At 37.3% G+C, this 27,889-nt stretch overlaps 1 protein-coding gene across 7 annotated transcripts in view; it reads left to right on the top strand.

Moving 5' to 3' along the window:
• Positions 1-27,889, top strand: part of DMD (dystrophin) — a 2,687,035-nt gene that overhangs the window by 1,108,769 nt on the left and 1,550,377 nt on the right. For all 7 annotated transcript variants that reach the window (XM_070291485.1, XM_070291489.1, XM_070291490.1 and 4 more), the window contains exons 14-16: positions 8,733-8,834; positions 8,962-9,069; positions 25,013-25,192. In XM_070291485.1, the coding sequence (XP_070147586.1) occupies positions 8,733-8,834; positions 8,962-9,069; positions 25,013-25,192 (390 nt within the window). The remainder of the gene's footprint in view (positions 1-8,732; positions 8,835-8,961; positions 9,070-25,012; positions 25,193-27,889) is intronic.

The following is a 27,889-nucleotide window of genomic DNA, read 5'->3' as shown; positions in this document are numbered from 1 at the left end:
TGTAACTCTCACTCCTGTGTGTCTTTAAAAAAAATTCACCACAAATAGCCTTGTTGTTACTTTAAATAACTGGTAGACAGATATTAATATTTAATGAAGAAGAAAGAGAAAAAAGGGTCATTAAGACACTGCCTGGGAGAAAAACCATGTATTGATAATAACAGTGGTGGTATTCAGCTTTGAGACATTCCTATACTATGTGAAATGCATGTATTTCTACACCAGACATTAAGCACGGGAGTAAACGGAGGGGGAGGGCAGCCTTCAGGACGGTCAGAGACTTGGAGGTAAAAACCAATAAAGAACGGTAAAACCTCAAGCTACCAAGGAATGCCTGGAAATGTGATGGATGCTGGAGGGAACACTGTTGTGCTGGAATGCTCCTTAGGACTCCTGTTCTTTATTTTCTGGTGTCCCAGTTGAATAGACTGGCGGAGCTGGAGAGTGCGGAGTTTATTAAGCTGCCACAGAACATTAAATAATAGCCTGCAAACAATAACAGCAGCAACAACAACAGAGCCTTCCCAGATTTATTCATTAGCACTTTAGAAACTCAGAAAAATAAATAAAATATGGAATTGATTGCCATAGCACAGAAAAACATGCTTCTTCAAGTTAAAAAATCTCCCTACACCTTTAGCATGATCACCAAGGCAGAATTTCATTAACGAATCAGTCATATTTACCTTTTCAAAATAAGTCCTTGCAAAGAACACCTGTTCTTGATCTAGAAGTGTCAGCATTTTTGATTTTTAAAAAACGTTTTAAACAGATACGGAGCTAAAATATCAAAAATGTTTTTTAAATCAAATTGTAACAGCAGGCTGCAAATACTTGTCAGGTAGGTTAGATGAAATGTTTAGTTAAATCTCATCAAACTCCTGGTAAAATTAAATATGAAAAGACTCAAAAAAGATTCAGCATAGTCCTGGTATCCCTGTACGTTCCACTGTGTTCTTTAGTACAAATCACAAGGTGTATATTTTTTATGTTGAATGCTCTATCAAGTGAGTGGCATCGTGAAAGAGCATGGGCCTGTAGCCAGATGAATTGAAGGTCAAATCCTATATACTCAATCCTTTGACCTTTCTGCCCTTAGATAAGTTACTTAACCTGTCTGAGTGTCAGTTTCCTCATCTATAAACTACACCATTAAAAGTGACAGGAGTTCCTTGAGTTTGGTTAGGAGTTATTACAGGATCCTTTAAACAGAAGTAAGAATGATATTTTCAGAGAAACCGCCAATAAGTGTTTCCTAATACATCAAAATAAGTTTTTTCACCCTGAACTGTATGTTAGACAGTGAGCTTTAAGACATGCCATTTTATAATATATGCTTCAGTTAACAGTTTCTTTTTAAAAAATGTAAAATTGAGAAGAGAATCATAGACTTGCCTAAACAGTAGTCAGTAATACTCTGGCCATTTCTAACCTCATAATGGGTGCTTTCGTTCATTTGAAATTGTTTCCATTTCACCATCAGTAAGATGTAAGATGGAGTTGCTAATTGTTTTTAACTGTATAGGTGTTTACAAATTAAGAAACAAAACTCAAGAAATAAATAAATTATTTTTCAGAAGGCTCATTACACGTAAAATTCATTTAGCAGAGGAGTATATCCCAGGGTTTGAAACTAGGATAAAAGGAGATGAGTTGCTTGCTGCCTCCCTCTCTTATAAATCTCAGTTGCTGCTGCATTGTGTGGTCCATGGCACGTAATTGTTTCTTCCTTAGTGGACATACTCTTGTGGACACTTTATCTCTTAATGCCAATCTTGCTGGGCACAGTTTAGCTTTCACTTTCTTACACTGTCTTCAATAAATTCAAGGGTCAAGGTACTTAAGTTTTACCTCTCAGACTTGTCAAATTTCTTATACTTGCTTTTATCCAAATGTTCTTTTGATAGCCATTTTTCACTTTTGCTTTGAAAAGCCAAGTCAACCAAACAAAGGAATTCAGATGAGAAATGTCCTTGGCATGTATAACAATATGTGATGTGAATTAAATGGGAGGGAAAAATCCTCCCCATTGTGGATCTGAGCCTAGAGGATAATGGAGCTGTGATTTAGCCCACGAAAATGTGTTAGAGTAAGTGAACTGACCTTTTGCTGTTTTTACTGCTGAGACAAAATGAGGACATAAATACAAATTAATTTCTTCTTATCACTTTGTGAGACATTATAATTCATTTCTCATTTATGTGCCTAATGTTTACCTAGCTTACAAACATATGCATTATTCCTAAAAGCTCAGGGGATTCATATACTTAAATGGCAACTCAAAGACTGATTTTTTTTTTCTTTAGAGAGATTTCTAACCCTAATATAGTAATTAAAAAAAAATTAGCTTCCTATCAATTCCATTTGATCCAATCTCTTGCACTTGTCTAACAATGAAGTTGCACCCATTCAGGCAGTGATAGGAACCAGCATCTCTGAGTGCTTATAAAAGCTGGCTGATAATCCAAAAATTGTTTAGCTCCATCCTTTGTAATTCAAATTAGGGCCAGCATTTCTAAGCAATAAATAGATAAATCCATAAATTCAAGTACTATGTACGTTTTCTTATATCTGTGAATATGGTATTGCAAAAATCTATCCGTGGGAGAAATATCAATAACTTCAGATACTCAAAAGATGACACCATCCTTATGGCATAAAGCAGAGAAGAACTAAAGAGTCTCTTGATGAAAGTGAAAGAGGAGAGTGAAAAAAATGGCTTAAAATTCAACATTCAGAAAACTAAGATCATGACATCTAGTCCCATCACTTCATGGCAAGTAGATGGGGAAACAGTGGAAACAGTGACAGACTTCATTTTCTTTGGCTCCAATATCACTGCAGATGGTGACTGCAGCCATGAAATTAAAAGACACTTGCTCCTTGAATGACAAGCTATGACCAACCTAGACAGCATATTAAAAAGCAGACATTACTTTGCCAGCAAATGTCCCATCTAGTCAAAGCTATGGTTTTCCCAGTAGTCATGTATGGATGTGAGAGTTGGACTATAAAGAAAGCTAAGTACCAAAGAATTGGTGCTTTTGAACTGTAGTGTTGGAGAAGCCTCTTGAGAGTCCCTTGGACTGCAAGGAGACCCAACCAGTCCATCCTAAAGGAAGTCAGTCCTGAATATTCATTGAAAGGACTGATGGTGAAGCTGAAGCTTCAATAGTTTGGCCACCTGATGTGAAGAACTGACTTGTTTGAAAAGACCCTGATGCTGGGAAAGATTGAAGGCGGGAGGAGAAGGGGAAAGTAGACGATGAGATGGTTGGATGGCATCACCGACTTGATGGACATGCGTTTGAGTAAGCTCCTGGAGTTGGTGATGGACAGGGAAGCCTGACGTGCTGCAGTCCATGAGGTCACAAAAGTCAGACACAACTGAGTGACTGAACTGAACTGAACTGAACCTGTGAGCACATGTATCATGTACCATGATTTCTAATTCACTTAACTAATCACTGAAATCAGTAAAAACACTGTGCCTGCTTTGTAACAGAAGTGACTTGGATTCAGTTCATTGAGACTGTTCTGCGAGTAATATTTAAGCAGTAGAATGTGTTGCTGAAGGATGTGTATGCTCTCGTGTTGGAAATTTTTTAAAAAAAGAATATACTGCAGTTCTAAACATCTACTTGTAAAGGTGTAATAAGTACTTTTTTAGAATGAGTAAAATAGTTCACCCTTGGTGGTTCTTAGAAGGCTTCATAGCAACACTACAATCAAGCAAAATATAAATAACCACCAACACAACTCAGTTCAAATTAAAACTGTTTTTCAATACATAATCTTGTTTAATACTTGAAGCAGTTCTTTAAGTTGTTGGTATGATTATTTTCTTTGAGAGACATATGATTTAGCCATAAATTTGTTGAAAAAGTCACTTGATTTTATTGAGTAGGGGAAGATAAAGAGTTGCTCCTAGTATCACAAGAAATTATGGATTTAAAATATTTCCATAGTTTGAAAGAGAGTCAGGAATCTGCCTGCCGATGCAGGAAACATGCGTGTGATCCCTGGGCGGGCCAGGAAGATCCGCTGGAGAAGGAAATAGCAACCCACTCCACTATCTTGCCTGGGAAATCACATCGACATAGGAGCCAAGTGGGCTACTGATCAATAGGATTGCAACAGAATCTGATGTGATTTAGCAACTAAACAACAACACACATTGGTAATCCAAGCAGTTGATTGACTTAAGACTTGAATCCAAGTGTTTTGACTCTAGATAATTTTATACTCTCAATATAACACATAAAATCACAAAATGATAGCATGTTTGTATTTGAGAAGTTGTCCCAATGCGTTATTAAAATTCTGCTCTATTTGAACAAGTTAAATTCATTTTACACTGGTAACTGAAATGTGTTCTCTAAAATGCCCTGACTCTAATGTGTGCATCTTTACTTGTAACGATTTTAATTTTGTGAGACATTTTGCAGTGCCATGGAATCAGCCTCTCTTAAATCTGTCCTATGTAGTTTGTTAGCTATGCCATGACAAAATGCCAGAGATCGGATTTCCTAAACAACAGAAATGTGTTTTCTCACAGATCTGGAGTCTAGAAGTCCAAGGTATTGGCAGGTTTGATTCCTTCTGAGGCCTCTCTCCTCGCCTTGCAAATGACAGCCTTCTTGCTATGTCCACCCAATGGCCTCTGCTCTGTGCCCATACATCCCTAGTGTCTTTCTAAAGACACTATTTTATTTCCTCTTTTTATAAGGACACTAGTCAGACTGAACTAGAATCCACACTAACATACTCATTTTAATGTAACATGTACACCCGTGGTGGATTCATGTCAATGTATGGCAAAACCAATACAGTATTGTAAAGTAAAATAAAGTAAAAATTAAAATTAAAAAAATAAATGAATAAATAAAAGCCCCATTTAAAGGCCCTGCCTGTCAAGGTCCTATCTTCTAAAACAGTCACATTCTGGGGTAGAGGTCAGTAGGGCTTTAACTTATGAATTTTAGGCAAACACAATTCAGTCCATAACATCTTTATTCTGTTCATTTTTGGTACATAGTGTATGTTCAAAAATATGTTATTTAAATAAATTAATGATTGGTGAATGAATGAATCAGAGCTTATACTTAACTATAAATTAAATATTGACTAAATATTTAACCTCAGTGGAACTATAAAAGTTATCTATTATGATTATTTGAATACAAAGGAAACTTTTAATGATAATCTTTTTTATCTTTTTTAAACTGAAGTATAGTTGATGTATAATAATATAATATAGGTGTACAACATAGTGATTCACAATTTTTAAAGATTATACTCCATTTGTAGTTACTATAAAATACTGGTTATATTCCTTGTGTTGTACAATATATCCTTTTAGCTTATTTTAGACCTAATAGTTTGTTGCTACCCCTATATTGCCCTTCCCCTCTCCCTACTGGTAACCCCTAATTTATTCTCTGTATCTGTGAATTTGCTTCTTTTTGGTTATATTTACTAGTTTTCTTTTTTTTTTTTAAGAGTCCACATATAAGTGATATCATACGTATTTGTCTTTCTCTTTCTGCCTTATTTCATTTAACATAATGCCTTCCAAGCCCATCTATGTTGTTGCAAATGGCAAAATTTCATTATCTATTCATCTGCTGATAGAAATAATATTCTTAAAATAGTTGTTTTAACTAGGTTGTTTTGACTAGGTTGACTGTATAAAAAATATTTACTATTGTTTTTTAATAATGAAAAAATCTATAGTATAAAGTGTATCACAGTATATTTTACAATTTTATAAATTTAATCTTCAGCAATTTAGTATAGAGGTCTTTATGTGAATTTGTTTTATACAATGTCCTACTAAAATCAATAAATTATAAAAGCTCTATCTATGAGATTGCAAACCTAAGATACTACTTTGCTAGACTCTAGCTTTGTGTGTCTGGTAGCACTGGAGAGAAGATAGTATATCTATTTAGACGTCTTAGTTCATTTTCTTTCATTTATGAAGGTGCTGCTACAGTTTGATTTTCTCTTTTAGCCCTTGACACCCATCTCCACTGGGGTTGGAGCCCTGTAATAAATGTCCCACGATTTGACCTTTTATATATGCATCGTAAAATCAGGCAGATGGTGTAGTTTATGGCTAATGGGCAAGAATTTCTCCATTTGAAGCTGGGTTTTTTTTTTTTTCCAAAACTAATCCATTACCAGATATGCTACATGCCATTTTATCTGATGCGTCCTTACAAGGTAACGAGGAAGTTTACTAAAATAACTTCTAATATGTTTTTGAGAAAAAAATCCCAAAGTTTAATTGTAATAATTAAATAGCTAACATTGAATACATTGAGTTATGTTAGCGCGTTTCCTGGGTATCTTGCATCACTGTTTCAGTGTTAAGGCTTCTGTCATAAACCAATGTAATTCAAAAGTGGTCGAGTAGAGAATGAAACTATAAAAAATGCAAAATCACTTATGTTATGCTCGAAAGTAATAACATTTTTATTTGACATTTCTGCAGAAAAACTGAAAACTCACCTGTGACTGAGCTGCATCTGAGTTCATGATCATTTTAATATTGTAGAAAAACATTTATTGCTTACTTCTTACCCCTGTGTATGAGACTTCCTTTTCTAAAAGGTGGTAGATTAAATACAATAAAAAAAGAGTAGGTCTCTGAGTTATTTAGGAATAGATGGGTTTTGCCATGATGCTAATTACATATATATTATTTGAATCATATGTCAAAGTTTTCTAGTTGGACCAATCCAAATGTGTAGTATCAAGTAATGTAGAAATTATGATCAAATTTATCTTAGATACTGAGTATATTTGTAAAACATATGAGTAACAAACATTTTTTCTAGTTCTTACTCTATACAAAATAAGACATACCGTATTTTGAGATTCTTCTAGCTCTAGAGGTCTAATATCTATGGGTAAATAATTTTATTATTTATAAGGAAGTCAAAAAGTTGAAATTTTAGACTCTGAAGTGCATCCTCATAGTGTTGAAATAAATGATACATTTCTTAAAACAGTACAAATATCATAACACACTTTTTCACCTAAAAAATATTAGTGCTTATTTTATATTACATACTAAAATAGCATGTGCATATAGATATTGTTATTGTTGTTTAGTCACTAAGTTGTGTCCAGCTCCTTTGTGACCCCATGGACTGTAGCCCACCAAGCTCCTCGGACCATGGGAGTTCCCAGGCAAGAACACTGGAGTGGGTTGCCATTTCCTTCTCCAGGGGATCTTCCCCATCCAGGGACTGAATCTGCATCTCCTGCATTAGCAGGTGGATTCTTTACCACTGAGCCACTAGTATTAGTGACAGGCTAAAGACAGGGCAACTCTTACTCAGAAAACTATTACTCTACTGAGTTTTCTTAATAGAACAATGACTTTAAATATTTGTAATATTTAGAGAAATAGTGACTTTAAATATTTGTGGAGAAAAGGGAACCCTCCTACACTGTTGGTGGGAATGCAAACTAGTACAGCCACTATGGAGAACAGTGTGGAGATTCCTTAAAAAATTGCAAATAGAACTACCTTATGACCCAGCAATCCCACTGCTGGGCATACACACCAAGGAAACCAGAATTGAAAGAGACACATGTACCCCAATGTTCATCGCAGCACTGTTTATAATAGCCAGGACATGGACACAACCTAGATGTCCATCAGCAGATGAATGGATAAGAAAGCTGTGGTACATATACACAATGGAGTATTACTCAGCCGTTAAAAAGAATTCATTTGAATCAGTTCTGATGAGATGGATGAAACTGGAGCCGATTATACAGAGTGAAGTAAGCCAGAAAGAAAAACACCAATACAGTATACTAACACATATATATGGAATTTAGGAAGATGGCAATGATGACCCTGTATGCAAGACAGGGAAAGAGACACAGATGTATATAATGGACTTTTGGACTCAGAGGGAGAGGGAGAGGGTGGGATGATTTGGGAGAATGACATTCTAACATGTGTACTATCATGTAAGAATTGAATCGCCAGTCTATGTCTGACGCAGGATGCAGCATGCTTGGGGCTGGTGTATGGGGATGACCCAGAGCGATGTTATGGGGAGGGAGGTGGGAGGGGGGTTCATGTTTGGGAATGCATGTAAGAATTAAAGATTTTAAAATTTAAAAAATAAAAAACTAAATAAATTTTAAAAAATAAATATTTGTAATAATAATCCAGTTAACTTTAAAAATTCACACGTGGATATGATGTTAAGTCAGTACTAATATTCTTCTACAATCAAGATATTAAGCAATTCTAATTATATAAGATTGCTTCAGATGAGAGTCTTTTGACATCCTATTTTTTAGCCAGACTATTATTCTTTTGACATATATCTTCAGACCTAAGAAAGATATATATTTTCCATATTATCAATGACAAATCCTATTTCATTCTACATTTATATTTTTCCTGTTTATATTTGCTGTGTAGATATTTCAAATAGTGGTGTGATATCTGCCTTATACTTCTTGTAAGTATCTCTACTTTTCTATGTAAGCTGCAAGAGTGAAGTAATCTAATGACAAATGAAAGGCATGTGCTTATATAATTATAAGCAGAAGCTGATAGGTGCTCTTTACAACTCCTAGTATACATAAGATACTCAAAGTTAGATACTTTTAAAAATCATTCAGACCATTTTTAAATAAAATTCAGTTAACAGGTAAGCATTTGCTGATGTTGTGGTGGGTTTTCTCTTCCCCAGGTACTGGGAGATCGGTGGGCAAACATCTGTAGGTGGACTGAAGATCGCTGGGTTCTTTTACAGGATGTTCTTCTCAAATGGCAACGTTTTACTGAAGAGCAGGTGAGTTACATGGGGGATAGTGTATCAGTGAAAGAGAAGGAGAGATGTTAAATGGGTACCTACAAATATATGATGTACTTTAATAATTATTCTTCTTTCTCTTTTGAAATTATTTTATTTCTTTCAGTGCCTATTTAGTACATGGCTTTCAGATAAAGAAGATGCAGTGAACAAGATTCCCACAACTGGCTTTAAGGATCAAAGTGAAATGTTATCAAGTCTTCAAAAACTGGCCGTATGTATTCTTTAGCTATTGTTATTATTTTTTTAAAAAAGTAGTCTCTACTAACATCCTTATTTGGTCTTTCTAATGTTTAAATCTTAAACATAATATTCATTTTTCTTTCTTATATCAGTCTCTTTTCTTATATTGTTACTTGTCTTAATTAAAATAGGAAAAGATGATTGCGGGAAAGATTGAAGGCAGAAGTAGAAGGGAGCAATAGGGGATGCCGTGGTTGGATGGCATCATGGACTCAATGGCCATGAATTTGAGCAAACTCCAGGAGATAGAGAAAGACAGGGAAGCCTGGCATGCTGCAGTCCATGGGGTTGCAAAGAGTCAGACACAACTGAACAACAACAAATAGTATTGCTCTCCTCACATAGTAGAAAGAGAAACTCTAGTGTCTCTGCCTTTTCTTACAAGGTCATGAATCCCATCATAGGGGCTTCACTGTCATCAGTTCAGTTCAATCGTTCAGTCATGTCCGACTCTTTGTGACCCCATGAACTGCAGCATGCCAGGCCTCCCTGTCCATCACCAACTCCCAGAGTCTACCCAAACCCATGTCCATTGTGTCAGTGATGCCATCCAACCATCTTATCCTCCATCGTCCCCTTCTCCTGCTTCCCTCAATCTTTCCTAGCATCAGGGTCTTTTCAAATGAGTCAGCGTGTCATAAATTATTCACTGTCATAAACTCATCTAAACCTAATTACCTCCCGATGGCCCAATGTCTTAATACCATGATATTGGAGGGTATATATATATTGGGGACACAATCATTTAGATCATATCATTACACCCCTGGACTCTCAAAATGTGTGTCTTTCTCACATGCGAAATATATTTATCCCATCTGAACAGACCCAAAATAACTTATATAGTCCCAATATCAACTCTTCAGCATATATTGTAAAGTTCAAAGTCTCATCATTTAAATCAAATAAGACTCAAGGTCTGAGGCTGAGCTCTCCAACTATGAACCTGTGAAACCAGACTAGTTATATGCTTCCAAAATAGTGGTGTGACATGTATAGGATAGGTATTTCCATTCGAAAAGGGGAAAACAGCAAAGGAGGAAGGGGTGACAGGCCACGCCTAAGTCTAAAACAGAGCAAGAACAATTCTGTACGTTCCTAATGCTCGAGAACATTCCTCTTTGGACTGATTCTCTGCACTCCAGGGCCGCCAAAGTGGCACCATCACCCCCAGAATTCCACAATATGGCCTTGCCTCTTCAGCATCACAGTGCACTGCCCACCCACATGGCTCTCTGCTGCAGTCCCACTCACAGGACTCCCTGTCGTGGCTGCTCCTGAGGCACTAGGTGGTGGCATCGTGCATGCCTGCCCCCCCAAACCTGAGAGGTGGCCCCACCCTTTGAAACCCAGGAGGAACTGGCTCTGCCATTTGGGCCTACGGTAGGGGTGGCGGCCCTGATGTCTTTGTATCACCTATATCATTCTTCTCTTTACTTGATGGGAAGAATGCATGTGTTCACAGCCTTCCTTCAATCCATCCAGTTTTCTTTGTTTCCATTAGTCCCAGCTGGCAGTTTCTACTAGTATATTACAGTATCCATGGCTTCATATTCATGTATCCATAATGTATACATCTGTACCCCGGCTTCTGATCAGAGAGCCGATTAGGTCCCTGGTTCACATCCACACTAATATCCTCATCAAATAGTAGATCAACCACACCCGTTAGTGTTCACATCTAAACATCCTTTCGCATTTTTTTTTTCCCAGTGTGGATAGACTGAAAATTTTCCAAATCCGTAAGTTCCGGTTCATTTTTGTTAAACAGTTCCTTCTTCAACTGATTTTTCTCTTCTTGTGTTTTTACCTTAAGCATTCAGATGAAACCATGATGTTCCTTTCACACTTTGCTCAAATATTTCCCAAAGACATCAGATTTCTTAGCTAAATATCCCGTTTCATCATGTACAAGTTCTACCTTCTACAAAATACTAGAACATCAACACAACTCAGTCAAGTTCATTGCTACTTTATAACAAGGATTGTCTTCTCTCCCTTGGCCAATATGTTCCTTACTTTGTCTGAGACCCCAACAGAATGGCCTATACCATCCATATTTATACCAACATGCTATTCATGATTATTTATGTATTCTCTAAAAAGATGGAAACTTTCTTTCCAGCTCTCCTTTTTTCTCCCTGAGTCCTCACCAGAGTTGCCCTTCGAAGTTATCTTCATGGCAATCTTGACTTTCTCGAGCATGTACCTCAAAACTCTTTCACCCTCTACCCATGACCCAGTTCAAAGCTGTTTCTGCATTTTTAGGTATTTGTTACAAGAGACACCAGTTCTTGTTCCCAATTCCTATCTTAGTCTGCTTGTGCTGCTGTAATAAATTGCCACAGATTGGTGAATTTAGCAGTAGATATTTATTTCTTATAGTTCTAGAAACAGGGCAGCACAATATCAAGGTGCTGGAAGATTTGGTTGTTGGTGAGGGCCCTCTTCCTGGTGAGACAGAGGAAGCTCAGGTATCCCTTCTTTTTTGTATGAGGGCACTAATCACAGGAGACATAAAAGGCTCAGGATCAATCCCTGGGTTGGGAAGATCCCTTGGAAGAGAGCCTGGCAACCCACTCTGGCATTCCTGCCTGAAGAATCCCATGGACATAGAAGCCTGGTGGACCACAGTCTAGCGTCACAAAGAGTCAGACACAACTAAAGCGACTTAGCACACAAGAAGAATCCTACCATGGGGGCCCTACTGTCATGACCTCATCTAAGCATCATTACCTCCCCAAAGCTCCACCTCCTAATATGATAACATTGGAAGGTTAGGCCTTCAAAATATGAATTTTGGAAGGACATAAATATTGATAATTTTATAATATGTAGGTAAAGTTTGAACTTTGTGTTTTGAAATAGGATTGTACTCTTTGAAAAAGTATAACATACCTGGAATAAGATTATAGTAAAAATTTAAAATATAGCACTGAAAAGTACCTGTGAATGTTCTGTAAAATTATAAATAGTATAGTTCTAGAATAAACTTAAGTTTCATAAATCTAATATGTCTAAAATAAACTTAATTAGATTCTCTGAGAAATACAAGAGTAGCACAAGAAATAATTATCCTCACATAGAAGGGGCTTATATCATGTTTTGGAAAATAGGAAAAACATTAAAGCAAACAAAATGGCATTGATTATAGCACCCATATTTTTTTTTAATTTAACTGGAAGCTAATTATTTTACAATATTGTGGGTTTTGCCATACATTCACATGAATCAGCCATGGGTGGACATGTGTTCCCCATCCTGAACCCCCCTCCCACCTCACTCCCCATCCCATCCCTCAGGGTCATCACAGTTCACCAGCCCTGAGCACCCTGTCTCATGCATCGAACCTGAACTGGCAATCTATTTCACATATGGTAATATACATGTTTCGATGCTATTCTCTCAAGTCATCCCACCCTCGCCTTCTCCTACAGAGTCCAAAAGTCTGTTCTTTACATCTGTGTCTCTCGCTATTTCACATATAGGGTCATTGTTACCATCTTTCTAAATTCTATATATATGTGTTAATATACTGTATTGGTGTTTTTCTTTTTGACTTACTTTGCTTTGTATAATAGGCTCCAGTTTCATCCACCTTATTAGAACTGATTCAAATGCATTATTTTTAATAGCTCAGTAATATTCCATTGTGTATATGTACCACAGCTTTCTTATCCATTTGTCTGCTGATGGACATCTAGGTTGCTTCCATGTACTGGCTGTTACAAACACTGCTGCGATGAACATTGGGGTACACGTGTCTCTTTCAATTCTGGTTTCCTTGGTGTGTATGTCCAGCAATGGGATTTCTGGGTCTTATGGCAGTTCTATTTCCAGTTTTTTAAGGAATCTCCACACTGTTCTCCATAGTGGCTGTACTAGTTTGCATTCCCACTGACAGTGTAAGAGGGTTCCCTTTTCTCCACGCCCTCTCCAGCATTTATTGTTTGTAGACTTTTGGATAGCAGCTATTCTGACCGATGTGAGATGGTACCTCATTGTGGTTTTGATTTGCATTTCTCTGATAATGAGTCATGTTGAGTATCTTTTCATGTGTTTGTTAGCCATTTGTATGTCTTCTTTGGAGAAATGTCTATTTAGTTCTTTGGCCCATTTTTTGATTGGGTCACTTATTTTTCTGGAACTGAGCTGCAGGAGTTGCTTGCATATTTTTGAGATTAATTCTTTGTCATTTGCTATTATTTTCTCCCATCCTGAAGGCTGTCTTTTCACCTTGCTTATAGTTGCCTTCATTGTGCAAAAGCTTTTAAGTTTAATTAGGTCCCATTTGTTTATTTTTGCTTTTATTTCCATTACTCTGGGAGGTGGGTCATAGAGGATCCTGCTGTGATTTATGTCAGAGAGTGTTTTGCCTACATTTTCGTCTAGGAGTTTCATAATTTCTGGTCTTACATTTAGATCTTTAAACCATTTTGAGTTTATTTTTGTGAATGGTGTTAGAAAGTGTTCTAGTTTCCTTCTTTTACAGGTGGTTAACCAGTTTTCTCAGCACCACTTGTTAAAGAGATTGTCTTTTCTCCATTATATATTCTTGCCTCCTTTGTCAAAGATAAGGTGTCCATAGGTGCATGGATTTATCTCTGGGCTTTCTATTTTGTTCCATTGATCTATGTTTCTATCTTTGTGCCAGTACGATACTGTCTTGATGACTGTGGCTTTGTAGTAGAGCCTGAAGTCAGGCAACTTGATTCCTCCAGTTCCATTCTTCTTTCTCAAGATTGCTTTGGCTATTCGAGGTTTTTTGTATTTCCATACAAATTGTGAAATTGTTCATTCTAGCTCTGTGAAAAATACCATTGATAGCTTGATAGGGATTGCACTGAATCTATAGATTGCTTTGGGTAGTATACTCATTTTCACTATATTGATTCTTCTGATCCATGAACATGGGAAATTTCTCCATCTATTAGTGTCCTCTTTGATTTCTTTCACCAGTATTTTATAGTTTTCTATAAATAGGTCTTTTGTTTCTTTAGGTAGATATATTCCTGAGTATTTTATTCTTTTCATTGCAATGGTGAATGGAATTGTTTCCTTAATTTCTCTTTCTGTTTTCTCATTGTTAGTGTATAGGAATGCAAGGGATTTCTCTGTGTTGGTTTTATATCCTGAAACTTTACTATATTCATTGATTAGTTCTAGTAATTTTCTGGAGGAGTCTTTAGGGTTTTCTATGTAGAGGATCATGTCATCTGCAAACTGTGATAGTTTTACTTCTTCTTTTCCAGTTTGGATTCCTTTTATTTCTTTTTCTGCTCTGATTGCTGTGGCCAAAACTTCCAAAACTGTGTTGAATAGTAGTAGTGAGAGTGGGCACCCTTGTCTGTTCCTTACTTTAGGGGAAATGCTTTCAATTTTTCACCTTTGGAGATAATGTTTCCTGTTGGTTTAGCATATATGGCTTTTATTATGTTGAGGTATGTTCCTTCTATGCCTGCTTTCTGGAGGCTTTTTATCATAAATGGATGTTGAATTTTGTCACAGGCTTTCTCTGCATTTATTGCAATAATCATATGGTTTATATCTTTCAATTTGTTAATGTGGTGTACCACATTGACTGATTTGTGGATAGTGAAGAATCCTTGTATCCCTGGGATAAAGCCCACTTGGTCATGATGTATGATCTTTTAAATATGTTTTTGGATTCTGTTTGCTAGAATTGTGTTTAGGATTTTGCACTATGTTCACCGGTGATATTGGCCTGTAGTTTGTTGTTGTTGTTGTTGTTGTTGTTGTTGTTTTTGTGGCATCTTTGTCTGGTTCTGTTATTAGGGTGATGTTGGCCTCATAGGATGAGTCTGGCAGTTTACCTTCCTCTACAATTTTCTGGAAGAGTTTGAGTAGGATAGGTGTTAGCTCTTCTCTCAATTTTTGGTAGAATTCAGCTGTGAAGCCATCTGATCCTGGGCTTCTGTTTGCTGGAAGATTTCTGATTACAGTTTTGATTTCTTTGCCTGTGATGTGTCTCTTAAGATTTTCTATTTTTTCCTGGTTCAGTTTTGGAAAGTTATACTTTTCTAAGAATTTGTCCATTTTTTCCAAGTTGTCCATTTTATTGGCATATAGTTGCTGATAGTAGTCTCTTGTGATCCTTTGTATTTCTGTGTTGTCTGTTGTAATTTCTCCATTTTCATTTCTAATTTTGTTGATTTATTTCTTCTCCCTTTGTTTCTTGATGAGTCTGGCTAATGGTTTGTCTATTTTATTTATCTTCTCAAAGAACCAGTTTTTAGCTTTGTTGATTTTGGCTATAGTCTCCTTTGTTTCTTTTGCATTTATTTCTGCCCTAATTTTTATGATTTCTTTCCTTCTACTAACCCTGGGGTGCTTCATTTCTTCTTTTTCTAGTTGCTTTAGGTGTAGAGTTAGGTTATTTATTTGATTTTTTTTCTGTTTCTTGAAGTAGGCTTCTATTGTTATGAACCTTCCCCTTCAGTTCAGTTCAGTTCAGTCACTCAGTCATATCTGACTCTTTGCGACCCCATGAATCACTGCACAGCAGGCTTCCCTGTCCATCACCAACTCCCGGAGTTCACTCAGACTCATGTCCATCGAGTCAGTGATGCCATCCAGCCATCTCATCCTCTGTCGTCCCCTTCTCCTCCTGCCCCCAATCCCTCCCAGCATCAGAGTCTTTTCTGATGAGTCAACTCTTTGCTTGAGGTGGCCAAAGTACTGGAGTTTCAGCTTTAGCATCATTCCTTCCAAAGAAATCCCAGGGCTGATCTCCTTCAGAATGGACTGGTTGGATCTCTTTGCAGTCCAAGGGACTCTCAAGAGTCTTCTCCAACACCACAGTTCAGAAGCATCAATCCTTTGGCGCTAAGCCTTCTTCACAGTCCAACTCTCACATCCATACATGACCACAGGAAAAAACATAGCCTTGACTAGATGGACCTTAGTCGGGGGAATCCCATAGATTTTGGGTTATTGTGTTTTCATTTTCATTCATTTCTTTGCATATTTAGTTTCTTTTGTGATTTGTTGGCTATTCAGAAGTGTGTTGTTTAGCTTCCATATGTTTGTATTTTTAATAGTTCTTTTCCTGTAGTTGACATCTAATCTTACCGCATTGTGATCAGAAAAGATGCTTGAGATGAGTTCAATTTTTTTGAACTTACCAAGTCTAGATTCATGGCCCAGGATGTTATCTATCTTGCAGAAGGTTCTGTGTGCACTTGAGAAAAAGGTGAAATTCATTGTTTTAGATATAGATATCAATATAGATATCAATTAGGTCTAACTGGTCCATTGTATCATTTAAAGTTTGTATTTCCTTGCTAATTTTCTGTTTAGTTCATCTATCCATAAGTGTGAGTAGGGTACTAATGTCTCTCACTATTATTGTGTTACTGTTAATTTCCTCTTTCATATTTGTTAGCATTTGCCTTACATATTGTTGTGCTCCTATTTGAGTGCATATATATTTATAATTGTTATATCTTCTTCTTGGATTGATACTTTGATCATTATGTAGTCTCCTTCTTTGTCTCTTTTCATGGCCTTTATTTCAAAGTCTATTTTATCTGAGTATTGCTATTCCTGCTTTCTTTTGGTCTCCGTTTGCATGAAATATCTTTTTCCAGCCCTTCACTTTCAGTTTGTGTGTGTCCCTAGGTTTGAGGTGGGTCTCTTGTAGACGGCATATATAGGGGTCTTGTTTTTGTATCCATTCAGCCAGTCTTTGTCTTTTGGTTGCGGCATTCAACCTATTTACATTTAAGGTAATTATTGAGAAGTATGATCCCATTGCCATTTACTTTATTGTTTTGGGTTTGCGTTTATACACCTTTTCTGTATTTCCTGTCTAGAGTGATCCTTTAGCATTTGCTGAAGAGCTGGTTTGGTGGTGTTGAATTCTCTGAGGTTTTGCTTGTCTGTAAAGCTTTTGATTTCTCCTCCATATTTGAATGAGATCCTTGCTGGGTACAGTAATCTGGGTTGTAGGTTTTTCTCTTTCATAACTCTAAGTTTGTGCTGCCATTCCCTTCTGGCTTGAAGAGTTTCTATTGAAAGATCAGATGTTATCCTTATGGGAATCCCTTTGTGATTTTTTTGTTGTTTTTCCCTTGCTGCTTTTAATATTTGTTCTTTGTGTTTGATCTTCATTATTTTGATTAATATGTGTCTTGGGATGTTTACCTTGGGTTTATCCTGTTTGGGACTCTCTGGGTTTCTTGGACTTGCGTGGCTATTTCTTTCCCCATATTAGGGAAGTTTTCAACTATTATCTCCTCAAGTATTTTCTCATGGCCTTTCTTTTTGTCTTCTTCTTCTGGGACTCCTATGATTCGAATGTTGGGGCATTTAATATTGTCCCAGAGGTCTCTGAGGTTGTCCTCATTTCTTTTAATTCTTTTTTCCTCTCTGCTTCATTTATTTCCACCATTCTATCTTCCACCTCACTTATCCTATCTTTTGCCTCAGTTATTCTACTGTCGGTTCCCTCAAGAGTGCTTTTGATCTCAGTTATTGCATTATTCATTATTGATTGACTCTTTTTTATTTCTTCTAGGTCCCTGTTAAATTTTCTTGCATCTTCTCAATCCTTGTCTCTAGACTATTTATCTGTAACTCCATTTTGTTTTCAAGATTTTGGATCAATTTTACTATCATTTTTCTGAATTCTTTTTCATGTAGACTCCCTATCTCCTCCTCTTTGGTTTGGTGGGCTTTTATCATGTTCCTTTACCTGCTGAATATGTCTCTGCCTTTTCATCTTGTTTAGGTTGCTGTGTTTGGGATGGCCTTTCTTTATGCTGGAAGTTTGTGGTTCCTCTTTATTGTGGAGGTTCCTCCCTGTGGGTGGGGTTGGACAAGTGGCTTTTCAAGGCTTCCTGGTTAGGGAATCTTGCCTCAGTGTTCTGGTGGGTGGAGCTGGATCTCTTCTTTCTGGAGTGCAGAGAAGTGCCCAGTAGTGAATTTTGTGGTGTCTATGGGTTTGGTGTGACTTTTGGCTGCCTGTATTTCTGTGCTCACATAACGCAGGCTATGTTCCTGCGTTGTTGGAGAATTAGCTTGGTATGTCTTACTCTGAAAGTTGTTGGCTCTTGGGTGGAGCTTGGTTTCAGTGTAGGTATGGAGGCTTTTGGATGAGCTCTTGTCGATTAATGTTCCCTGGAGTCAGAAGTTTTGTGGTGTTCTCAAGTTTGGGATTTAAGCCTTCTACCTCTGGCTTTCAGTCTTATTCTTACAGTAGCCTCAAGACTTCTCCATCCTTACAGCACCACTGATAAAACATCTAGGTTAATGGAGAGAAGATTCTCCACAGTGAGGGACGCCCAGAAAGATTCACAGAGTTACAAGGAGAAGAGAAGAGGGAGGAGGGAGATAGAGGTGACCAGGAGGAGAAGAGGAGGAATCAAAAGAGGTGAGAGCAGTTTAGCCAGTAATCAATTCCCTACTTACTTTCCACAGTCTGGAACACTCAGAGAGGTTCATGGAGTTCCATAGAGAAGAGAAGAGAAGAGAAGAGAAGAGAAGAGAAGAGAAGAGAAGAGGGAGGAAGGAGATAGTGGTGACCAGGAGGAGAGGAGGGAGAGTAAAAAGGAGAGAGACCAATCTAGCCAGTGATCAGTTCCCTAAATGTTCTCCACAGCCTGGAACACCCAAAGAGATTCACAGAGTTAAGTAGAGAAGAGAAGGGGGAGGGAGGAGATAGAGGTGACCTGGTGGAGAAAAAGGAGAGTCAAAAGGGGAGAGAGCAATCAAGCCAGTAATCACACTCCTAAGTAAAAATGGGTATTGAAGATTGGATTCTTAAAGGTACAAAATTGATAACAAATACCAAAAAGCAGAGATTAAAAATCTAGAGTTTAGACTCTCAAAAATACAATATTAAAAGCACAAAACAAAATTACAAATGTTATAAAAATATGAAATTTGCTTTAAAAATATGGTCTTTCTTTTACAAGGTAATAGTAGGTTTTATAAAGGAAAATTAAAGGAGTAATAAAGAACTTAAAAATTTTAAAAAATTAGAAAATGATAATAGTAAAATATATCTAAGAATTTCTCTGGAGCTGTTGAGGGCAGTGTGGGGTCAGTTCAGTTTCAGATAGTTCCTTGTTCCAGCTTATACTTCTTCTCAAGGTCTGTAGGTCCCCTCCAGTGTAGTCAATGCTAACTACAGTGTTTTAGTCTGTTGCACCTGTCACTTCCAAAGTGATTCCCTCTTTATTTTGGCTCTCTCTGTTTGCAAGTCTCTTTTGTGTCTAACTTCTGCCCTGACACAAGGGGGTGAAAGTGGTCATTTATTTAGGCTCACTTGTTCAGTTGTGCTGCAGGGAGGGAGGATCACTGCAAACAAATATCACTGGCATGTGGGGGGAGTGCTCGCAGGGTCTGAGCCACACTGGGTTTGCCCCTACTCACGGCGTGTGTGCTTTTCCAGTCTACACTGCTCAGGCTCCAGGTTACTCTGCAGAGTAACTGTCTAAAGCTGGCACTGGGTTGTGGTCACTTCCCAGGTGTAAGCCACTCAGGTTCCCGGGTACTCTACAAAGTCACGGACTCAGCTGGGCCTGCGTTTTGTGCCCTTCCCAGTTCCGAGCAGCTCAGGCAACCAGGTGCTTGGTGAGCACACCCTCCCCAGGTGGGGCAGTGATTATAGCACCCATATGTTTTAAGGGATTAACAAACTTTGGCAATAAGGGGACATCAGGGTTCATTGAGACATTTCAGTTTGAGTTGAACTGTATGGAATTTTAAAAAAATCTACAAAGTTTCTCTTCAACTGTGAATTTTATTATTTTCAAGTAAGGGAGAGGCCAATTCAATATTTATTAAGAGCTTGATTTTTCAAGTAAAGTATTGCATAATTAGGATTTCTTTTCTATTTTTGATCAATTCTACTAAATGCTAATGTGATGTTTACTGTGATACAAAACAATGATCTATTGTAAATAATGTTTCATAACTTTACCTAAATTAATCTATTTCTGTCTGTATTGATATATTATTATACATCACAATAATTAAATAATTTATTTGAACTAAACTTAAACAAATATCCTCAGTTAAATTTGTACCATATTACCAAATATTTATTTGTATCATATATTTTTGGCTCCATAGTGACTAATTTTCTATAAGCTTTTAATTTAAAATAGATTCACATATGTATTACTTGTTATTACAAACTAGCTTCTCATTGATATAAATGAATCCTCAGAGAATGTGCTTTTTGAGTGATATCACTACTGAAGACAGATTTCAGAAAAGTAATCTGTCTATCAAACAGTGCAAAAATATCAGTGATACATTTGTAATTTTGTTCTGAAACTAATGGGGAGCCATTGGGAGCTGAATAACAATTGTATTTGCATTTCCAGAGCACTCTTTGGTAGTAAGACTTTTTATAGTAAGGAGGCCAATTGAAACTGAACTAAGTAGCACTCCAGTACTCTTGCCTGGAAAATCCCATGGACGGAGGGGCCTGGTAGGCTGCAGTCCATGGGGTCGTGAAGAGTCGGACAGGACTAAGAGACTTCACTTTCCCTTTTCACTTTCATGCATTGGAGAAGGCAATGGTGACCCACTCCAGAATTCTTGCCTGGAGAATCCCAGGGATGGGGGAGCCTGGTGGGCTGCCGTCTATGGGGTCTCACAGAGTTGGCCACGACTGAAGCGACTTAGCAGCAGCAGCAGCAGCAAGTAGCACTGGGCATGAAAACAAGGAGACAGACAAGATTATTTCAGAAGAGGAAATTGAGGCCCAGAAGAAAACACATTGGCATGCATAAAGTCATAGATTAGTAGCAGAGTTAAAGTGAACACCAAGATATCCAGACTCAGGTCCAAGACTTTTAAGATGTTTCAGAATTCATCACATTCGATTCTTTGACAGAAAAATAACTGCAGTTGAAAATTTTTGTTTTGAATAATCATGTGCCTCAATGTTGACATTTTTATATAAAAAGACATTGCTAGCTCCAGGGCCATGAAAATGCTCTCTTAGCGAAGTCTCAATAATTTTCCAATATGATTAAAATTCAAATTATGTCACTTTACTTGTGAACAAAGTGAAAATATGTTTTGTATGTCTTACCATTTGATAGTTTAAGCCAATTAACAAAACCTGACAGCTGGTCTAGAATTTGAGGTAAAATTCCCCTGCTGACTCAGGCAGTGAGTAAGAATTTAATGTTCATTAAAATATGTCACAATCTGAGACCCAAAACAGGTACCATCTGTCACCAGTTCCTACTACATACCTAGGTATAGATACAGTGTGCTAAATCTCTCTTTTATTTACAATCAAAGTAATTTGTTTTGAAATATTACCACTAATAACCCATGGGGTTTTCTCCTACTTTTCATGTGAGGTGAGAGAAGAGGAGTCAAGTATTTGATTTCCTCCTGATACGTTTTTTAATCCAAATCATGTGGGCCTTATTATTGTTCTATCATCCAAATTGAGTTTTTATTTGGCATAAAGAATAAAAAGCAAAGGAAAGAAGAAATTGAGGTGAATTCTAAGACTGGAAGAATCAAGTAGGCTCTCGTTGGAAGGCCCAAATTAACAAGAAACAGGCTTCTGTGGAAAAGTACTATTGCTGTGGCATTTGCCAGCAAAGGACAACTCTGGGAAAGTTGATGATCCAAGAGAGTGTGGTATGCAGGGACTACAGGAATGCTGTGGGCTTAGGTCACTATCAAGTGTCTGCAAGATAAGATGGCAGGGACAGAGTACTTATGGGAGCTTGGCAAATCCCTGTGAACAGTGCTGTTTCACCAGGACTTGATCATTTGACCTCAGCTTTGGTAATCACCCTCAAAGAAGTCCTCCAGATAGCATCAGTGGTTCTCATGGCGTGGTCCCTAGACTAGCAGCATTACCCAGGAACTCCTTAGAAAGGCAAATCCTTAGGCCCCCATCCCAGGCCTATTGATTCATAAACTCTGGAAGCATAGGGCCGAGCAGTCTTCCAGTTCACAAGCCTTCCTGGGGATTCTTGTGCTCCCTTAAGATGAGAAACCCACACAGTGGATCAATCTACAACAACAGGTGATTAGAAAGAATTAGATTACTCTGTCTTGTTGTTGTTTGGTCGCTTCAGTTGTGTCTGACTCTTTGAGACTCCATGGACTATAGCCCGCCAGGCTCTTCTGGCCATGGAATTCTCCAGACAAGAATATGGGAGTGGGTTGCCATTTCCTTCTCCAGGGGATCTTCCCAATCCAGTGATTGAACCCATGTCTCCTGCATTGGCAGGCAGATTCATTATCACTGAGCCACCAGACTACTTCTTACATATAGAAAACTACTCATAAAATAGGTACAGGATTCAGTTTTGCCAGTTTATGAGAAATTATCTTGGCATTGATCTCTGAAGTATCCATCTGATGAGCATAAGTTGATGACTTTGTGGGCTTTTTGCAAGCATACATCCTCCTTTCACTTCAAATCATCTAACCTTGACCATATAGAGCATGTTTATCTTGTCTCCTTAAGCAGCTTATCTATTACTTGCCCATTTCTACTGCTGTCCTATCTGATTTATTGGCTGTTCTTTCCTGTTTACCTTGGAGGTTTGTCCAGGTACCTCGCTTCGATGAAAATAAATTATATTTCTTCTTTCAAAAGCCTAGCTGATCTCTGCCTTGTACACATTTTCTAGAGCTTCTTTTTGCCTTCTGAATTTTCTAGAACTTTAGCTCTCTGGCACTGAGAGATCTAGAATCAATTCTTAGGATGCAGAAATATGTCCTTTTAATACACTAAAATTGAGTAACAACTAAATTGTAGTTATTTAATATACACAAAATCCAAGGTTAGAATAATTTCTGTCTAAGGATATATGGGAGAAGGTAATTCATTACTGTGATGCATTGTATCTGGCACCACCATGGATTTCCTGTTTTTTTTTTTCTTGTTAGTTATGGTGTGAGAGTACTTCAGGAACTTGATGAGATGAAGAGAGACTGGGAAAGAGATTGGTTCAGAGCCAACAGAGGAAACACACTGAGGCAAAACTACTATCCTGCTATCACCATTTGACAAACTAGATCTAGAATTTACCAGATAGAAGCCTTGGCTAGTACAGTGTTTTTGTCATACAGATTTGGGTAAAAATATTACTGATTTGATAATTGCACAATTTATAATAATGCTGTTTTTACTTTACCTGAGTTATTATCCCTAATTATATTCTTTAATGGGAAATTTCCCCTTTATTTTTGTATGTTCACTAAGTGCTTCTTCTTTGGTTGATTGTTAACACAGGAGGCTCCATGTCATTTGCCACTAAATCTCTTTATGTATCCAACTACTTTTATAGATCATCTAAGAAAACCTCTTTAGGTAACAGGAGACTACTCATAAATTTCCGATGGAAATTGTTTCCTCTTCTTCAAATTCAGCTTGTATATTTTGGTCTATTGCATTCTTTCAGGCTTAGGAAAAATAGTGAAAAGACAATTATTGAGGAGAAACTAAAAATGCATTTCAAAACTTGCTTTTATTCCCTAAAAATGGCTCGCAGTAAGACTGCAATATAAAGAACACCAGGTGAAGCAAATTCTGAGAAAAGGATGAACTAATTGAAGGAGACACCAGAGCCGTCTGCAGTCCAGAGCTATCAATGCAGGTGGCATGCCAAAATGAGCTACATAAAGTGTCCTTTGCAGGGGGTGGGCATATATTGATTTCTCTCTGTCAATGATACTTCAGTTCAGGAGCAATTGGTGCATCTGTTTCATGCTCGTTTATTTGCCATATGCAATGTTAGTTGTTCTTAAATAAATTTGCATTTATTTTGGAAAGATAGGTCTCACAGCTTAGTTTATGTTCATTACACTTGCTGATGCCAATGAGAGAAGATGGTAAAACGTCCATAAAATAATTCTCTCCTTTCTTTCTTCTTAGTCTGTTTTTACAAATTAAATCAGGGTCTAGCATTGGGGAGATGGAAATGGGGTTTCCCAAAGCCTAGGGTGACCTTAATGGGTAGAATGAAAGAATAAGCTGTCCTGATCTACTGATTTCACACAAGCCACTTTGTTTATTCATTTTCTATCAACCAAAGAGCATGTGTAACCTTCCATTGCTCCTAGGAACTTTGGAAATATGAATGATATAAAAATACTTCATAAAACACATAAGCATTTAGTAAATAAGCATAGTAATTCCAAAGGATTTGTGCCATACTCAATTACTTTATTCTATTACTTAATGGGCTTTAAAATTAGCTTTAGAAGATAATTGCTCAAATAGCTGAATGTTAATTGAATAACAGATGCTAAAAAATGTAAAAGTCAGTAAACTGCATAACAAGGTTTTTGTATCTGAATAATGAAAAGTATGTACAAATCATAGAAATAAAAAAAAATAGCAAATTTATTCAAAGAATCACAGCATTTCAGATTGGAAAGGCCCCTTAGCTATGCTCATCTTCTCAATTCACCATGTTCTCTTCAGTACTCCTGGCATGTGGTATTTCATTTGAATTCTATCAGAAATTAAGAGGAAATTCACTAACATCCAAGAGCCCTACCTTTCACTTTAGAACACCTCCAAATATTAAAAAGTAATTTCCATATGTCAATCTCTGTTTTTCCTTTTGAACCAACATTACTTTTTTTTTTCCCCTGACACTTCTTCAAGAATGTTCAGGTAACTCATAAATGCCTCTGACTCCTTATTTATTCTAAAATAAATAAAAGTATTTATTCTGCATCTGACTTTTATTTCTCTCTAAGCTTCTTGGGAACATTATTTGGATTATAATTTTCTACTTATATTTTTATGAACTCTTGTTCTTTTGCAGGCAGAATTATAATCTTTTCATGTCTATACAAATGGGAAAATGCATGCAAAAGCAGATTGAACTACAGTGTTTTTTAAAATGTAACCAAGGCTTAGTCTGTGTTCTTCCTTTTTTTAACAGGTTTTAAAAACTGATCTAGAAAAGAAAAAGCAAACCATGGACAAACTCTGCTCACTCAACCAAGATCTCCTTTCAACACTGAAAAATACATTGGTTGCCCAAAAGATGGAAGCATGGTTGGACAACTTTGCCCAGCGCTGGGATAATTTAGTCCAAAAACTTGAAAAGAGTTCAGCACAGGTTAGTGATAATCAGTTCAGTTCAGTCACTCAGTCATGTCCCACTCTTTGCGACCCCATGAAACGCAGCACGCCAGGCCTCCCTGTCCATCACCAACTCCCAGAGTTCACTCAGACTCACATCCAGTGAGTCAGTGATGACATCCAGCCATCTCATCCTCTGTCGTCCCCTTTTCCTCCTGCCCCCAATCCCTCCCAGCATCAGAGTCTTTTCCAGTGAGTCAACTCTTGGCATGAGGTGGCCAAAGTATTGGAGTTTCAGCTTTAGCATCATTCCTTCCAAAGAACACCCAGGGCAGATCTCCTTTAGAATGGACTGGTTAGATCCCTTTATTAACCTACAATAAATTATACTTGAGATTTTTGAAATCTGCAATGAGAGTGTGATACTGTAACCCTACAGAGGATGTCACTGGATTAGTCCTTGCTAAGTATTCAATTAAATAATAAAGATGGTTCTCTTGGTCACCTTTGACACTGGAGAATGTGGGAGAGGTGGAGGAATGAGTGCTGGTGGGCTGAACTCGTTATTGCTTTATAGGAGGGTGATGGTTCAGTCACTATGTTGTGTCTGGCTCTTCTGTAGCCCACCAGGCTCTTCCGTCCATGAGATTTCCCAGGCAAGAATACTGGAGTGAGTTGCCATTTCCTTCTCCAGCCTTAGATGATAATCCTTTCCAATTCAATGGGAATGAGGATGAGCAACTTAGACAGTCAGACAACATGGTAGGAAACTGTGTCATCACAGTCTAACTCCAAATCATAGATCCCTGAAATAATAAGGGCCATTAATTGACCTCTGCATTTTACACATGAGAAAATTAAGTTTAGGGAGGAAAAGTGAACTGTCCAAGGAAAGTCAATGACAAGAGCAGGACTGGGGTCCACGATCTTTGATTTCACCAAAGATATCTTTCAGTTAGTGCAAGTGAGGTTATAATCAGTGGATTTTCTGCCATAGACTGTTGACTCCTAAAATCATGCAACCAAGTTATACTAACACATATAGGTTGTATATTAGGAAAACATCTATGTTATACTTGTAGTGTCATGTGGTTTTTTGTTAAGAATTGTGAACGTTTTGGTAATATATTTTTTAATGGAGTATTTTTTAAACTTGAAACTCATTATCTGATATGGTTGATGGTGGAATCATGGGAAGTCATTCAAAAATTAATATCATGTTCAATAGTGTTTAATACATTCTGCCATTTTGTTTTGTGTTATACAGGCTAACTTTTACTAATTGGTCCCAGTTCATACCTCAGTGCACTGTGCAAATACCCTTGTTAAAACCATATTCAATAGCTTTAGGCTTATATCTACTGTCTTGTGAGACAGTGCAGGGAATTTTGTTTTTTGAGACTTGGCATCTGATTAGCAGCATTTAAGAAATGTTTGTTGAAAGATGAAAAAATGAAATTTGAAACATTGCTCCTAAAATATATAATTTAAATGATCAGCCAACATACATAATTTTAAAACACAGTTCCATCTTTTCAAATCAAATTCATATTTAAAATTTATAACTTGAAGAAATATCAATTTCAGTCATTTCTCATAAAGTCATTGGGCAATAATTAAAGTTTCATTGACTGTATTTGGGGCTGTTAGTGGATATACTGGCAAAGACAATGGCAACCCACTCCAGTACTCTTGCCTGGAAATCCAATGGACGGAGGAGCCTGGTAGGCTGCAGTCCATGGGGTCGCAAAGAGTCGGACTTGACTGAGTGACTTCACTTTCACTTTTCACTTTCATGCATTGAAGAAGGAAATGGCAACCCACTCCAGTGTTCTTGCCTGGAGAATCCCAGGGATGGGGGAGCCTGGTGGGCTGCCGTCTATGGGGTCGCACAGAGTCTGACACGACTGAAGGGCGACTTAGCAGCAGCAGCAGCAGCAGTGTATATACTAGTGATTTTACCACCAGATCACGATTCTTCTTATTATATATAATCTGGCCTTGGCTACGTTGCATGACCATTGACATTTATGTAACAAATATGTCATACATTAGAAAGTGTTAACTTTTTAAACCAGCAGTGATATCATTCAAATATATGCCCATCAGCTCCATAGGTTATTGGTGCTGTAAAATGATCAGTTACCATATTAAGAAAGACTGGCATTATTTGAAAAAGAAAGATATTTTGAAATGTGTCTCTTTAAAGGGATATATTCATGGAAGTGTAACTGTTAACAACAGGTTGCACTCTGGTTCATTTGCACTATTGGCAGTGGTTTTCCAAACTTGAGTCTGCCTGATAGTTACCTGGGAAACTGACTCAAATGCATGGTTCTAGATTCCGTGCTCAGAAAATCTCATTCAGTAGGCTTGTAATCTACATGCAGCCTTTGATAAAGTCTGCCAAACATATTTTTTGAAAACATTGAATTGGTAAGACAATGACATATGTGCCAGTCCCTACATTCTGATGTTCCTCAGTACTGCCTGAAATGGGAAGAAGAGAGACCTTTCTGGCAGTGTAATATTTAAATATACTCATTCCGTAGAATGATATGTGCATCTCATCAAAATCTTACTGGTTTAATTATTTAAGTTGGTTAATTTTTAAAAAAACTTAGAAGCCTTATTTTTTAATGGCTTAAAAGTTATGAGACTTTGACCTTGGGCAACTTAACCTCCTATTTTTGAATTTTTCAAAATCTGTGATAAAAAAGTACTAGCTTTGATT

The sequence above is a fragment of the Ovis canadensis genome, chromosome X (assembly GCF_042477335.2).
Source record: "Ovis canadensis isolate MfBH-ARS-UI-01 breed Bighorn chromosome X, ARS-UI_OviCan_v2, whole genome shotgun sequence".
In the NCBI taxonomy this organism is placed as follows: Eukaryota; Metazoa; Chordata; class Mammalia; order Artiodactyla; family Bovidae; genus Ovis; species Ovis canadensis.
This window is presented reverse-complemented; position numbering and strand designations above follow the sequence as displayed.